The sequence below is a fragment of the Mustela erminea genome, chromosome 20 (assembly GCF_009829155.1).
Source record: "Mustela erminea isolate mMusErm1 chromosome 20, mMusErm1.Pri, whole genome shotgun sequence".
Taxonomy (NCBI): domain Eukaryota; kingdom Metazoa; phylum Chordata; class Mammalia; order Carnivora; family Mustelidae; genus Mustela; species Mustela erminea.
In genome coordinates this window covers 9949880-9966890 of record NC_045633.1, presented here as the reverse complement: position 1 = coordinate 9966890, position 17011 = coordinate 9949880, and the positions used below count along the sequence as shown (strand labels likewise).

The window sequence follows — 17011 nt, the reverse complement described above, 5'->3', positions numbered from 1 at the left end:
TCTCTCACTCTCCCTCTGCCCCACCCCTCCTCTCTCTCTCTCTTTCTCTTTCTCTCAAAAATAAATAAGTTTTCAAAATAATAAACATGAGATCCTAGACATACCATGTTAATATGAATACCAACATTAAGCTCCAAAAAAATAATCTCCACCAAGAATACAATCTCCCCCCCCACTTTTTTAAAGATTTTATTTACTTATTTGACAGACAGAGATCACAAGTAGGTAGAGAGACAGGCAGAGAGAGGGAAGCAGGTTCCTTGTGGAGCAGAGACACGACACAGGGCTCGATCCCAGGACCTTGGGATCATGACCTTAGCAGAAGGCAGAGGCTTTAACCCACTGGGCCACCCAGGTGCCCCACAATTTCTTTTTGAAAAGGTATGAAGATTAATATGAAAGAAAAATTCACCATGTTGAGAAATCTGTTGATTCTGGAATTTTTTTTAATTTTTATTTTATTTATTATTATTTTTGGGGGGGTAACTCTATTCCCAACATGGAAGTTCAATTCAGGATCCCGGGATCAAGAGTCGCATGCTCTCTACTGACTGAGCCAGCCAGGTTTTGGTTTCAGTCATTCCCCAATCAGCAGGCATACAACAAGGACTCAGGCATTCCAGTGGAATGCCAAAAGGCACAATCCAGTGCTTAACTTTTCAGTGATTAGACTGTTTAAATAAGGTACAAATAGGTCCAACAGATATGGTAAGGTGTCAATGTGTAAAAGAACTTTAAATATGTGAGCAAGGTATTTTTTCCAAAATGGATAAAATCTATGAATCTTAAATGAACATATTTTTTCTTCTGTAAAAGATCTGGCCACACCAGAACAATGTCTTTTTAAACCTGTTCAATCAGTTTATTTAAGTTGCTGCCTCAGGCTAACCAGGCTGCTATACAAGGAACAGCTTCCCTCAAAATGCCTCCCACGGTAACAGTGTTATAAACTAGAGTTAACTCTAAAAACAGAAACAAACTTGCAGAATTCCATTTTCATGTATTTACTTCAGGAAGAACACTCAAATATCGAGTGCCTACTATTTTTTAAATAAGCTCTATGCTCAATTTGGGGCTTGAACTCATAACCCACATGCTCCATCAACTGAGCCAGCCAGGCATCCATAGTAACTGATGCACTAGCAGGTATGAAGGGAAACGGAGGTAAAACCATTAAGATGCACGCACATGTGAAGGTCATGTTTTACTGGAGAAGACACACATGAAAATTTCATAGTGTTAAGTGCAATTAAAAAAACCCAGGGTGAAATGTTAGAGAAGGATGCTTCTTCTCAGGGCGGGGTGACATTTAGGCTAAGATGGCATGAGGGCATCCAGGTCACCGCACTCTGAGAAGCATAATCCAGATAGTAGCTACACAGGGAGAACAGTGGATGCAAAGGCCTTAAGACAGAAATGAACTTTGGGAGTGCTTTAGGGCAAGTAAGACACAGAAGCAAAGAAAAGGACAGACTCAGCCTGCAGGGACTTAAGAGCTCAATCACTAAAGTGATAAGCACAAGTTGGCTTTCACTGTAGAACTATTGCAAGAAAAGAGGGACCACAGAAGGCAGAAGTAGCAGGGTAGGGATTTTAAGGGAAGTACAAGGTTTAGACCAGGGAGAGCACGGAAAACAACTAAGCAACAACAGTCGGTATCCAGAGGGTAAAGAAAGGTCCATGAATTTGTAGTGACAGGAATAAACTTAGCCAAGAAGAGAAGATCTTCTGTATCCCAGTACCAAAATGCCTAAAGAAGTTAACAAGGGAACCGCCATCTGAAATTGTTTTCACAGGATCGTCATATATCCCAAGAAAATATGTTTACAGCAAAAGAAAAATATGTTAAAGATGACAAGATTATCAATCCACAGAAACAATAAGTTGGTAATAAATCATAAGAATATCCTAGATTTCCTTTCTAGAGTAAATTTTAAGGCAAGATCTACCTATACATAGTTGGGGAGAGCGGGGGTGGAAAGAAGTGTAATCCAACTACAAATCAATGTGTATCTGTATCTTGAGTGGGGTCATGATTACACAGTTGTATACACTTGTCAAAATTCACTTAAGATCTATACATATGTCAACGTCATCTAAAAAAAAAAGTAACAGTGGAGTACAAAAAAAAATTCAAGAGAGGAAATATACACTCAATCAACTAATACAACTGGAGAAAAACTAACACTATATAAACAAATGTCACAATAGGAATTTAATACATTACATTCCATATTTTTAAAAAATAAAAATGAAATAAATAAATATTAAAAATTTAAGAACTTGTGTATTTCATATAGAAATTAAACCACAAAATGCCTGCAATCTTTACCGCTAGGCCTCATACAAAAGGGCTATGTTTTATTCTGTAGTCCCCAAAATAAAATGGGTTTTAAGAAAACTTTACCATAGCCAAAGAGAGGTGATCAAAATAGTAACAATATGAAGAGACACGAAACAAATGACTTCTTGTGTGAATCCATCCATAAGGGAGGTCCACTGAAATGAACTCCAGAGTTTATTTTAGGGGATGAGAATAAGAAAAAAAGGCAAGTAATTAAGTGCCTACTATATTGCCAGGCAGTGAAGGCAGGAAATCTTAAATTTAGAAGTAGTGAGAATTCAAATAAACCAACAAACAAAAAGCAAAAACAGACCCATAAATACAGAGAACAAACTGATGGTTGCCAGAGGGGAACAGGGTGGGGGAATGGGAAAAATGGATGAAGTGGAGTGAGAGAGACAGGATTCCAGTTCTGGAATATGTCAGAGAAATAAAAGGTACAGCATAAGGAATATAGGGGAGGGAAGAAAAAGAAAGGTTGTGAGAACTCAGTGTCCACAAAAGACCATGGACACCACACTATATTTTTTGTGTATGATCATTCCATTGAGAGTTCTAACTTTAACTGTATTGTGAGTAGATTAAAAGTATTACAGTAGCAACCATCCTCAATCAACACCAGATAACTCATGAGGGGCTTCTGCTTAGGGAATTCACATATAATAGGCTCAATACTTTTGTCTGAATTTAAATCATGAATTATGAACAAAATATTCATGTCTTTAACAGTCTCTTTAAGCTATGACTCAAGGCCCCATTACAGCTCCACCACAGCTCTGGACCTCTATGTTTTTCTGATCTGTATCACTCCTCAAAACTACCCATCCTTCTGACCAAACTGAAAATATTTTGCCAAGGATAACGTGCACTTGCCACCTCCTTACTCATTTTGGGTGCAGTTTGAGATCCCCAAATTTACTGTCAAAATAGTACAGATCAATTTCATGGTCCTGCTGCTCCCTTCTCAACTGTATAGCTTTCCATCCTCTGACTCTCCCAGTTTTAAACTCTATTAATTGCATACAAAAATAATAAAATAAAAAATTGTATCACAATTAGTATGCATGTAATACTTCACCTTTTCCAAGTTTTTTCTCCCTTATCAACCTATAACCTCCTTAAAGACAGTGACTCTATTAGTCCTAAAAATCCCTCAAGGATATTTTCTAAAGTCAAATATTTTCATTGCATTAGAATGTTACAAAATCTCCTGTTACTAAAATACCCTCCAATTAGAGTCCCAACTTAAAAGGAACCAAAACAAAAGGGGAAAAAAGGTTCAATTTAAAGATATAACTGCCAAATGTTTCACGAAGCGTATGTTTTGTTTTATAATGGAAAAAACAAACTTTCCCCACGAATTAAATACCCATACACAGTTATCTGATAAACTGCCACAATGTACTTGAAAATCGGTGGTACAGAACTAGTAACCATTCAATTCTACTAAAGCTCTATCCATAGTTATAAAATATGCAACTCCACTTCATTTTTTCTTTTATGTATTTCACTGTATTACATACCTACAGACATCAAATAGTATACAGACTCACAAAAGGGCTGAACAGATGGCTCTGGTTTCAAAAATCCAGCTTCTCACAATGACAGACATACTAGTTTCTGACTTTTCTATCTTCACAACACTCTTCCTGTTTTTTGGTCTGTGACAAGAGAATAAAGGTGCTTGCACAGCTGAGAACTCTAATCTGTCTACATCCTACCAAAAATGGAAGCTGTTTTTAATATACAATTTCATCATCTTAAGTTTGGGCACTGTAAAACACCCAATATAAATCAGTTAAAATCCTAAGATTCCAAAGCATAGAAATAAAATCTTGTTTCCCGTTGACCTGAATGCTTCTGAACTAATCTATATTTCACTCCAATATCAAATTAGTCATGTCATTCTGGAATATTAAAATATATAATAATTATATATTTCATTTTAAAACAAGTCATTCTGATCTCTATCTTGATTGGTAGAACTAGATTATATTCCAAAACAAAGTCAAGAAAAGGACACACTTTGGCTAGTGGCAATGATAAAACCACTCATTTGCCTAATCATTCTTAAATCTTAATTGAGAGTACTGTCAATGAAAAGACTACCAACCAGTGCCATATAAATGCTTTCTGCTAAAGGTAGGCTTCTAGCAAGGATGGGTTTGTTCTGTTGCCATCTGACACTAGTCGATTCAGCCACCTGGAACACTTCCTGTCAATGTGTGTGAAGTATCACGTGTGGTCATGACTGACTCAACAGTCGGTTTCCAAACTAACTGACAAACTAAAACTAAAAGAAACCAACAAGAACTGCTTTTTTATACTCCCAATTGTTCAAAAGTCTAACCTAAGAAAATATAAATAAATAAAATCAGAGAAGTAGTGGTACAGAAAGGCAAGTAATTTTTCTAAAAACCAAATTATTCACATGCACCGTAAGTAATCTGCTTTGTTTCGGAAAACAAATAAATCTCCATTTAAACCAAGAGGAAGATGAGGCTTTATTCTGTCAGTGAACTCATACGTTACTTGTTTCTGCCACAATTCTGAATGAAGAGCGGACAGAATAACAACCTCAAATTTAACTTACGAAAATCACGACTTCGCAAACAAGGTTCTTCACTGGCTGTTTAACAAAACAACTATGGCAACCCCACAAAAAATCAAATTCTGCTATGGGATACCGTCCTTCTCCAACGAAACTTCTCCATTCCCTCTTCTACAAAAAAGTCAAGTTATTTCCAATATCCTAACCAACTGTTATGTTACTCCATGTAATGAACTACATCTCACAGTATCTGCCTACTAAGGCAGTGAGTTCTGAGACTTTGTTACAAATAGCTTCAAAGAAAGCTTACATCCTCTCCTCAACAAACACAACACACAAAGCCAAGAAATAGAACACATGAAAGAAGAAAACATGGATAATATTAACAATCCATATATATATATTCCATAAATATATAAGCCCTTCTGCTTCATTATCTGTCAAATGAAGTCAAGTAACCCCAGCAGGTGGCTGCAACTTTGCTACGCCATTTATTTAAAATTACAAGCTACAATTTATTGTTTTCCAAAAGCTCTACAATTACTTGTGAGGATCACTTTATTTAGTCTTCTAAATGGATATGAAATTATTTCATATTCACTAAGCACAATACTAAGAAATGATGGAAAATCCACCGTCAAAGAGCTGTTAAACTCAAGCTCATTTATCATCTAATTTTATTAGATGCAAGAAAAAAGAAAAACCTATTTCACACATTTCAATGAAAGTATAAAACAACTAAGAATATCAATGACTGATAAAATTACTAAAACTAATCAACTGATTGTATTTAAAGTATTCACAAACCCTAAGCAGTAAAGGACAAGTAAAGCTATGCTTTTCAAACAACTCTTTTTAAACTACTTAACATCCCGATTCTAGAGTCAGGCATTAACTTTTAAAGTCTGCTAGTTATATAAAATGTTCTCAACATAGGATTTGGGAAGGCATAAACAGAATAAGATGTGTTACCACCATCTACCCTAATGATTTTTCTACCAAGTCTTAAATTGCTACAATCTAACATCTTAACAAATTATTGCCAGCACTGCTGAAGTTACATGTAGCCATCAGGAAGCCAAAGACATCCCAAATACCTGTCTTAACACTTATGTGGCCAGTTACAGGACAACCATAATTCAAGTGTGCTTCCAAGTATGAAAAACTCAACGAATCAACAAACTCTAAAATACCGTAGACATTTAGGAAGTTTTTCCAGGCACTCAGTCCTAAATTAGGCACAAGTGCCCCATGGTTAACCAGAGGGAAAAAAAAAAAATTGTACATAAAAAAAGTTGATCCTCCAAATACATTCAATTCCAAAGAGGTCTGAGGCCAAATCCCCTTCATGCAAGTGTAAATTCTCTACTCCCTTAGTGTCTGCTCAAAAAACCAAGTATGAATTGCTCTCCACCAGGTTAACTGCCCCTGCACTTGGGGAAAACTTCACTTTCCAGGAGGACAGTGGTCGGCCTCATCAACACAGTCACAATCTCATTTCACGCCCCACAACCGCCCTGCCTAAAGTACTCTTTACTTTAAAGAGTAAAGCCCTGGAGTGTTGGGGTTTTGGTTTTTGAAATATTAACACGTGGGGTGGGGGGGGCGGCGCTCATAGAAGGGATCATAGTTAAGGAGCTCTTTTACGTGGGGGCTAAGAGGGTGAGGGACCAAGAATTGAATGGGTAACAGAGAAGGTCCTGGACTGCCAGGATCCCCCAACTCAAATTCCAACTTGGTGAGTGGTAACCAGAAAATCCCCCACCACCACCAGGCCCTTTTCTTCACCTTCCTTGACCCAACTCCTAGGCCAGTGCCTTCGCCGAGCGCCCCGGGTCTCAGCTCCAGCCCCGGGACTGAAATGCACCGAGGGGAGACATTTAGGCCTCGCCTCCCACGGCCTTCCTCCCCCAGCCGGGGCGGGAGGGAACCCAGGAAGCCGCGCTCGGTTCCCGGGGGGGTGGAGGGCCTAGGCCGCGCCTCCCGGCCGGATGGCCCTAGGCCTCGGCCGGCCCGAGGCGGGGCCCGGGGGTCGGGGCGGCGGACTGGGCGCCGGCTCACCCACCTGGGTTGCCAGTCATTCCAGCTCCGCGGGTACTTGGTGCCGCCGCCGCCGCCGCTGCTCAGCCGAGACCCCGGGGCTCTGCGGCTCATTACCTTCCCCGACACGACATGGCCAAGCGCCGCCGCCCAAAGAAGCGCGAGTCGCCGCCCGAACCGACCGCCGCGGACACTCCGCTCCCGCCCGGGGCTGAGGAGGAAGCCGAAGAGAAGGAGGAGGAGGAGGAGGCGGAGGGCGGGGGAGGCGGACGGCCGTTCCGGGTTCCGCCTGAGCCCGCAGCGCAGGACGAGGAGGCGGGAGTGGCGCCGCGAGGGGGAGGCGGAGGAAGGGGAGGCGACGTCTCTTCCAGGGCCGAGGGCGGCCCGCGACGCGGGGACCCAGGAGGAAGAGGACGGCGAGGAGGAGGCGGTGGCGGCGGCTCCTCACGCTTACAGAGCCACGGCTTCCCCGCCTCCCGGCTCCGCCCGCCGCGCCGCCGCTACCGCACGGCATGCTGGGAGCGAGGGGCGGTGCCGGCGCCCGCCGGGCCAGGAGAGAGGGGCGGGGCCTACTATGGGGGCGGTGCCGGCTACGGGGGGCGGGGCCGGGCGAGCGCCGCAAGCCGATCGCCCTACTGCGCCCTGGGCTCGCCTCCACTCCCCGGGGAACGCGCCAAGGTCCCCGCCCCGCCGTGGGGGATCATGGGAGAGGGGATCTCCGCCACCACCCCCACAAGCACACCCTCCCAAACAATCTCCAGAAAGCACCAGACCCCGGAGGGCTGGGCAGTCAGGTGTAAACAGGCATCCAATCAAGGACTTGGGGGTGCCCTTTACGCGCGCGCACACACACACGCGCGTGCACAGACACGCGCGTGCACACGCGGGCGTCCCCTTAGGGCTCACGTGTGCCCATTTTCCCCACCCTATACGGGAAAAAGTAAAAATAAAAGAGCGAGGGTGGATATCCACCTACCCAGGCTCCACCTAAAATGCGCGCATAGAGTCCTTACACCTTGGCCATCTCTTCACATGGTAAAAAACTAAACTAAATAGAGGGGGGGAAAGGCAGTCCCCTGTGCCCCGCAATCCCTGTCCTCAGTAATGTGAAATGTGCTAAGAAATCCTCCCGCCTTAACACTTGCCCACCTTCCCCACTGTAAAGAATCTGGCTGATAGGGGCAGGGTTGCACACCTGAGCACTTCTCCCCACCCCCAGCGTGCCCCGGAAAGATTTCACTAAAAGCATCTGATACATAACGTGGATCAGATGCATAGAGGACAGCTGAACCAGATGCTTCTCAAACAGCGGAGCGACGTTTGGAGAGGACAGTCAAAAGAGTCTTCACACCAACCCAGAGGGTGTTAACCTATTTTACGTCTATTTATCACTTGTGTAATTAAAAACTGTTACCTAAACTATTTGAAGATCCTAAGAGTTTGATATTTCCACACACAAATCAACCTTCAACCTTGGGCTCCTTGCTTAAGCCCACGAATCCCTCACTCAGGTATGATCCTGCCAGTTCGAAAAGATGGAAAAGTTAAGATTTTCAAAAGAACTTTTCTCCCCTTACTTCGCTTCCTTCCAGTCGGGGGGAAAAGTAGTAGTAATAATAATACTACATTAAGGGGCACCTGTGTGGCTTAGTCAGTTAAGCGTCTACCTTCAAGATATCAGGTCCTGGGATTCAGCCCCATATCTGCTGCAGCTTCCTGCTCAGCAGGGCGTCTGACTGTCCCTCTACCTCTGCCCCCTCCCCCACTCCTGCTCCCGCACTCTCTCTCTCTCTCTCTTTGTCTCTTAAATAAATAAATAAAATCTTTTTTAAAAAGTATGACTCTTGATTTTGGCTCAGGTCATGATCTCAGGGTGGTTAAGATCAAGCCCAACATGGGGCTCCAGGCTCTGTGTGGAATCTCCTTGAGATTGTCTCTCCTTCTCCCTTTGCTCCTCCCCCCATTCTCAGGCATACAGGCTTTCTTGCACTCTCTCTCAAATAAATAAACTCTTTTCTTAAAGAGTTTATTTATTTATTCGACAGAGATCACAAATAGGCAGAGAGGCAGACAGACAGAGGGGGGTGGGCAAGTGTACCCGCACACTTGCCAGGCTCAGCAGGGAGCCTGATTTGGGGGCGTCCTATCGCAGGACCCTGAGATCATGACCTGAGCCGAAGGCAGAGGCTTTAACCCATGAGCCACCCAGGCGCCCCTAAATTTTAAAAAAAAATGGGGCACCTGGGTGGCTCAGTGGGTTAAAGCCTCTGCCTTTGGCTGAGGTCATGATCCCAGGGTCCTGGGATCGAGCCCCACATCGGGCTCTCTGCTCAGCAGGGAGCCTGCTTCCTCCTCTCTCTGCCTACCTCTCTGCCTACTTGTGATCTCTGTCTGTCAAATAAATAAATAAAATCTTTAAAAAAAAAAAAAAAGACCTACAGTAAGAGGGATACACCTCACATACACGATCCATCCCAAAATTTGCCCTAGGTACCCCCACACTTGCCTACCCCTCTTGTTGAGGAGAGGATATGAGGAAGGGTCCTACCAGTTTATAATAAAAGGCCCAAGGACAGGTGTCCTTTCTTCCCTGTTTATAATTTCCTCTTTCCTATTTTCCTATGAAGAGAAAATGTCTGTCTTGGATAGAATCCCAAGATTAGGATCCCCTCACCTGGTCCTCTCCAGAGGACACACTGGAATAACAGTGCACACACTATTATTCCTGCCACAAGATATTTGGGTTCTATTTGTTTTTAATTAATGTTCAATTATATAAACAATAATAAATACATTGTCCTCCCATAAATTCTGAATGTACAGCCTAATCCTGATTTATTCTTTCATTTAACATTCATCCAAATTTATTGAGCATCCACTAACCAAGCATTGGGGAAAGGACAATAACCAAGACTCCATCCACCTCTGTCCTCAAAGAACTCTGGGAGTAGGAGTCGGAAAGATACATCTATTATTAGAAATTACTAAAATATTTATTTTTGCTCAGTTTCCCTTCTCTCCACCACCATGCAAGCCTGTCTTACAATCTGACTAGAAAGGCCCCACTCCCAAAGCCTTCCCTTAATTTTAAGTTCCGAGCTTCCCTGGGCCTGCTTTCCTCAGATCTTACACTTTTTATGTTCCAGGTGAGTTAATGCTCCTCCCCTCAGACCCAAGAGCAAATGGCTGATGTGTCCAATTAATTATTTTGACTTCCTTAATCATTTATTTTAACAATGGTGCAGGGACCAAAGTATGTCAGATTCCAAAATGATCTGCAGCATAATAACCAGAACATTAGACCCTGAAGAAAAATGTCAGGGGGTCCTTTAACCTTTCCAAATTATAGAAAAACAGCAGAGTAATTCAAGGATGGGTTCTGGGTTCAAATTCCAACTCCTCCATTTAAAAGGTCCTGACTGTCACAGTGCTTCAGTGTCTCATCTGTAAAACGGAGAGAACAGTACTGACCTCTTAAGAACATTAACAGAATTAACACAGATCTTGCCTGTAAAGTGCTTTGCACAGTGCCTGCCCCATAGAAGACAATCAATAAATGTTAGCTAGACATCAGATCTACGACTTCTTTGAAGCACATGGCCATCTGGATAATATTTGACCAATGAAGAAGAAGGAAAAAAAAGTAGCTGGCCGGGGTTGTGTCCAGTTGCTCCAACAATTGCTTCTTATTTGCCGTTTTCTTGTACTTCCCCAATAGAAATAATTAACCCTCAAAAGCACTCAGGATTGGCAAGGGCAAAGAGGCTCTATGAGGACACAGAAGGTAGGTGAATGGCATTTGGCAGCGATTTAAGAGTGTGTATTTAAAGACTTAAATTTGTTAATACCTTTCCCCCAGTAATTCTGCTTCCAGGAAACTATCCTAAGGAAATTTGCCACGGTGCAGCCAGAGTGATTTTCTTTAATTTTTTTTTTTAAAGATTTCACTTTTTTTTAAAACAGGTTTTATTCATTTATTTTTGTGGGAGAGAGAAAGAGAAGAACACAAGCAGGGGAAGGGCAGAGGGAGACGCCGACTCCCCAGTGAGCAGGGAGCTCACATGGGACTCGATCCCAAGACCCTGGGATCAGGACCTGAGCCAAAGGCAGACACTTAACAGACTGAGCCACCCAGGCCTCCTAAAGATTTCAGTTTTAAGTAATCTCTGCATGCAACATGGGGCTCGAACTTACAACTCCAAGATCAAGAGTTGCATGCTCTACCAACTGAGCCAGCCAGGCACTTCACTGATTTTCTTTTCAAATAAAAATCAGATCATATCACCATTCTACTTAAAAGCCATTAATGGCTTCTCATTCTTCTTAAGATATAACTAAGAGCCTACAAGAGTCTGTAAAAGCTAGTTTCTTCCAAATCGTAAACATCTTACCCAAACAGCTCATACCCAGAACAAGAGCCTAGTGGTGATTATCAGTTTTGTCTTCATAGTAAAATCCCCACACCTAGGCTGCATCCTGGACCAATTAAAACTGAATCTCAGACATCAGTCTTTTTTTTTTTTTTTCTTTTAAGTAATCCGTGTGCCCGAAGTGGAGCTCAAACTCAGGACCCTCAGATCGAGAGTCGCACGCTCTACAGACTGAGTCAGCCAAGTGCCCACAGGCATCAGTATATTTTTAAGGCTTCTGCAAGGGATTCTAAAGTGCAGACAAGGGATCCCTAGGTGGCTCAGTTGGTTAAGGGACTGTCTTCAGCTCAGGTCATGATCCTGGGGTCCTGGAATTGAGTCCTACATCGGGCTCCCTGCTCTGTGAGGAGCCTGCTTCTCCCTCTCCCTCTGCCTGCCATTCCCCCCCGGTTGTGCTCTCTCTCTCTCTCTCCCTCTCTCTGTACCAAATAAATAAGTAAAATCTTTAAAAAATAAAAAAATAAAGTGCAACCAAGAAAGAGGAAAGACCACCTTAAAGCCCTTAAGCCCTGAAAAAGTTATGTGTCCCCCTACGCCCAACCTTCCTCCCAGTACATGTGAGTTCTAAAAACAATTCCAAACCACTGGGGAAAAAAAGAAATGAAAGCCCAGTTTTTCCCATGGCAACTACTTGGATATTTAAAACAAAACAAAACAAAATTCAAATGTGATCAACTTTTAAAAAATGTTATCTTGTTTCTTTTGATGGTGCTGCTGCCTGGTTCCCTCAGCACTTCTTCACCCCAGTCACAGGGACTGATTTTCTGTTCCGGGAGCACGCCAAGCCTCTCTAGACTCAGGGCTTTTGCACTGCTGTTCCCTCTGCCTGGAATGCCTTTCCTGTATTTGTTGCCATCAGGGTTGGGATTTGGGTGAGGTGAGCCAAATGCCTAGGTGCCAGATTTAAGAAGGCACTCACTCTCAAGGTCATGCAAAGGCCAACACTGCACAGGCGCGGACAGACCTGCCAGTGAGCACCTCCCTAATATTTGGGGGTCTAGGCACCTCATCTGTCCCACCTTAGTCCTTGCACTGTTTCCCACGGCCCACCTCAATTCTTCCGAGAGGTCTTCCCTGACCTCCCTGCCCAATGCCCTTTTTAGGGACGCTCTGTTACACACTCTATTTCTTTTCTTGGCAACACCCATCACTATCTGCAAGTATTGGATTTCTTTACACATTTATTATCTGTCTCACTCTTAGAATAGGAGTTCTACCTGTGAAAACAAAGTCCACATCTGTCCATCTCTACCCCCTGGATCCTCGGCACACAGCACAGCACCTGACCCAAGGTTAACACTCAAAAAATAGTCATTAATGGAAGAATGAAATGGAAATTATCTAAAATAAGAACCAAGATTGATACAAAAATATTATTCTCATTTTTACTTATTTATACCCCCCCCAAAAGGAACATTATCTCAATGCTCAGCAATAGGAAACTGTTTAGGGGACAGTCTAGTCATAGCTGGAATTTTCTACAGTCACTAAAAATTTATGGGGGCGCCTCGTGGCTCAGTTGGTTAAGCATCTGCCTTTGGCTCAGTCATGATCCCAGGGTCCTGGGATCGAGTCCCGAATTGGGCTTCTTGCTCAGAGAGGAGCCTGCTTCTCCCTCTGCCTCTGACGCTCTCCCTGCTTGTCCCCCCCACCCAAAATTGTATTTATGAAGAATTCTTAATGAAATCAGGAAAATATTACGTTAGTGTGTTTAAAAAAATCACAAGATTGAAAAGTAAATACATACTGTTTTTTCTCAATTCAATTAAAGGAAGGAGGAGCAATGTGCCTGGGTGGCTCTGCTGGTTAAGCCGCTAGCTCTTGATTACAGCTCAGGTCATGATCTCAAGGTTGTGAGATTGAGCCCCCTTTTGGGCTCCTCCCCACACTCTCTCTTTCTCTCAAATAAATAAATCTTTTTTAAAAAATAAATAAAATAATAAATAATAAAAAGGAGGTGAAAACAGGAAGGAGAAAAGAAGAAAATGTATTAAAAGTGCCTAATGTTGATGTCCTGTGATCCATGGGTACATGGGTGATTTTTTTTTTTCTTGCTTATTGCTGGTTTCCTAATTAGAATACAGACGTGGTAGTTGTAAAACAAGTTTGTTTGAAAACTAAAAGCAAACATTCAATAAATATGTGTTGAATGAATGAACAAAGAACGGCTACCCTCAGGGCGTGGCAGTGACCCACATACACCATTTAACTTTGGCCACCATATAGGGTCTTAGCTCTAATAATAGAGACCAACTCCGGCTAATGTTCACTGAGCATCTACTAATGCCAGCCACTGAGCCAAATGCTCTGTGTGGGTTGCTTCATGGAATTCTCCAAAACCACGCTAGGATGTCAGCATCTCTGATGCCAACAGGAACTGAGCAGCCTGCCTAGAGTCACACAGCTGGTGACAGGCAAGGACTCTCACAGGCAGGGACAGAAGAGACATATGGTCCTCACCTCACATTCATCAAAGGCCTCAGATTTAGACCATGGACATTATTGCCTAATGAGTTTATACACAGAGTCCTAGAGACATACTGAGGTGAAGAAGTCTGGAATTTAAAACTGTGCACCTTTAAAATTAATAAATAAAATAAAATAGTGCACACTTACCAGTCCACACCCCTGTAGGGGTTATGCACGAATACTCCCTAATAAATGATAACTATTACCTGGTGAATAAGTAATTATATTGCATTATTGGTTTTTTTCCCCTTTGTGTTAAAAGTGCTCAGTTGTAAAAAGAGAACTCTTAAAATACACCATAAATTTTGTGCCCTGTTAGCTATTTCTTATACATTCTTATATATATATATATATATATATATATATATACATACATACATACATATACACTTTATATTAGAACCTCAAAATCTCTGAGTTGACCTGACCCTCTATCTTCCGAAAGAACCCTGGCATCAGAATTTGAACATAGGCCACCCTCAGAGTGCTTAACCACCAGGATTTTTCTAGATAGAGAGACACTTAAATTGATACCCTGAGTAAACCAAAGCTAACGCTCTCTCTTTTGTTCCCTTTAATCCTGAGATCCGGCACAAGAGCTAACCCCAATTCAGCACCAAGAATTGAGGAACCCCATTCTCAAACAGGAGACTCAAGTACAAGAGTGATTTTTTTTTTTCAAACACAATCTTAAAAAGCAAGTTCACATCATAGAGACATTAAAGCAGATCTTTAAAAAAAGAAAAACAGCAGCCGTCTTACACATGCTCCCAGCAAGGAAATCTTTGTCACAGGTCAAGCTCCCTCAGTAAGGGTTATTTTTGAGTTTTCGAGTTGGTGCTTGAAGGAATTTGGCCGGGAAACTCATGACACATTTGAAATCTCCACTTGGGCTGCCTCAGCTTGAGGCAAGGGCCAAGCTTCTATGAATCAGGGCACAAAACATGCTGCCCGATGGCTCATGCCTTCTCCAAACAATCAAATGGGAGGGCGATGATGCCCGGCCAAAGCTATTTGTGACTTACGAAGTGGAGAAAACACAGGGTGAGATTCTCCCATGCTTGGCCCTGGAGGCACCCAAGGATTTGCCCGGCTGCTACTAAAAGAACCAGCTCCTTTGCTTCTGAAGATCAAAGCAGTATGTGGGACATATGGAAATAAAAGGCAGATTTCGTAAATAAAATCTCCAGCACGAAATCATTGCTGTCTCTTATTGATACAGGTATCATATAACATTTTAAAAAGATATCCTGTGTGTATCTCTTTCCCTTACCTGGTCAATGTCTGTCTGAAGCAGTGGACTGCATGAGAGCAAAACTTCAGGCTTTGAATGCTAATCGGCAAGCTCTCTTGGGCCAGAGATACCAAATCTTCCTTTCTCTCTGACTTTTGGAAGGAGCTCCTAGCAGTCTAGCTTTAGGTTTCTTCCTCTTGTTTTAGCTTTTTTTTTTTTTTAGATTTTTTTTTTTTTTTTTTTTTTTTGGACAGAGAGAGAGAGAGATCACAATTAGGCAGAGAGGCAGGTTCCCTGCTGAGCAGAGAACCTGAGGTGGGGCTCGATCCCAGGACCCTGAGATCATGACCGGAGCCGAAGGCAAAGGCTTAACCCACTGAGCCACCCAGGCGCCCTTCTTCCTCTTGTTTTAACCCCTTGCTTCTAGAGTCTTTCCCTGAGTTCCTCACCAGCAATAGCCTTCTTAAACATCTTGCCTAAAGTCAGGGCCCCCACGACTGAGCTGAAGAGAAAGGATGTTAATATGTGATGGGACAGGAAGAGGATGCATAGAGATGGAAGTTAAAGTCTGGGTAAAGGAGAGCTAAGCAGGGAGCCTGACGTGGGGCTCGATCCCAGGAACCTGAGATCATGACCTGAGCTGACGGCAGACACCTAACAACTGACCCATCCAGGTGCCCCCTTATTCTCATTTTATAGATGATGAAACAGAGATCCTAAAGGGCATGACTTGACTAAGGTGACATGGCTGGTAAGTAGAGTTGAAAATTTTTTCCATGATTTTCTTTTTTAAAGTAATCTCTACACCCAATGTGGGGCTCGAATGTACAAATCCAAGATCAAGAGTTGCGTGCTCTACCAACTGAGCCAACAGGCAGCTGACTCTATTTGGTTTACAGGGAGAGGTTTCTCTAACAACAGGCACCCCAGGTGTTGCTAGTTTAATTCATTTCAGTTAAAGAGTTAAATTGCCTACCAGGTAAGACAGGGATAAGTATTTCCCTCCAGAACATCTTGCTGAGATAGAATCTTTCGGCCTGTTTGGTGGACTGCTGGATGTGTCATAACTGAAACAATCCCTTCGTCCTGTGCCAAAGGAGCAAACTGAAGGCTTATTCTGGAAGGTCCTTTGTGCTAAAATGATTGAAGGTCACACTGCTTGGCACGATGTTTGGACTGTCCCCCAAGCATGCCACCTCCTAGGGGTCCCTCCCTGCTGGGCTCTGGAAGAAGCTTTTCAGAAAAAGCATGATTTCAGGTGGCTTGTGGATGAAGGGGAAGCAGATGGCCGAGCATTACATCACCTCGGGTAAAGGAAACAAATACGAAAGTAATAGGATGTAGAAAAATAATAGCCTAATCTCCAAATCATCAGTGAGTGTTTGGGAAATGTTTATTCTTGGTGAATCCCAGAGATAGCAGAGAGCTAAAAAATGACGAAGCCTGATCCTGTGCTCCCCCATTTAAAAGCAGAACCCACCTTTCTACCATTTTGTTAACATAGTAATGATCACTCACCTTAATTATATTTATTTCTGACCCCCCACTATTTCTCAAACTCTAGAAGGTAAATATTATCAAATCCTTTTCTTTTTTCCATAGGAAGAAATTGAGAGTTACCTGCCCCAGACCACACAGCTTGATAAGTGGCAGAAACTAGGCTACCTAATACCAAAGACACCCCCTACCTGAAAACCCCCTCAGGGGCCTATAAGGAGGACCATTTTTCTGACCAGGTTATAATGTACCAAGATGATGCATAGAATTCCAAACACCTAGTCATTCTCACCAGTGAGATATGTTTTGGAGAACCAGGCTAATTTTTTTTTTCTCCCTATCTGTTTATCGAGAGAAACTAGTGGGAGGTACCCCAGAAGGCCAGTAGCAGTTATATGCTAAAATATTGGGACTACGAATGTCTCTTGGTTTCTCTGTTCTATTCT

The 17011-nt window shown here is 42.8% G+C and overlaps 1 protein-coding gene across 3 annotated transcripts in view; it reads right to left on the bottom strand.

Moving 5' to 3' along the window:
* SMG1 (SMG1 nonsense mediated mRNA decay associated PI3K related kinase) overlaps positions 1-7075 on the bottom strand; it is a 106497-nt gene extending 99422 nt beyond the window's left edge. For 2 of the 3 annotated variants that reach the window (XM_032328393.1, XM_032328394.1), the window contains exon 1: positions 6961-7075. In XM_032328393.1, coding sequence (XP_032184284.1) covers positions 6961-7049 — 89 coding nt within the window. In that variant the 5' untranslated portion in view covers positions 7050-7075. The remainder of the gene's footprint in view (positions 1-6960) is intronic. The other variant, XM_032328395.1, reaches the window with a different exon arrangement.
* Between the last annotated feature and the right edge of the window lie 9936 nt (positions 7076-17011).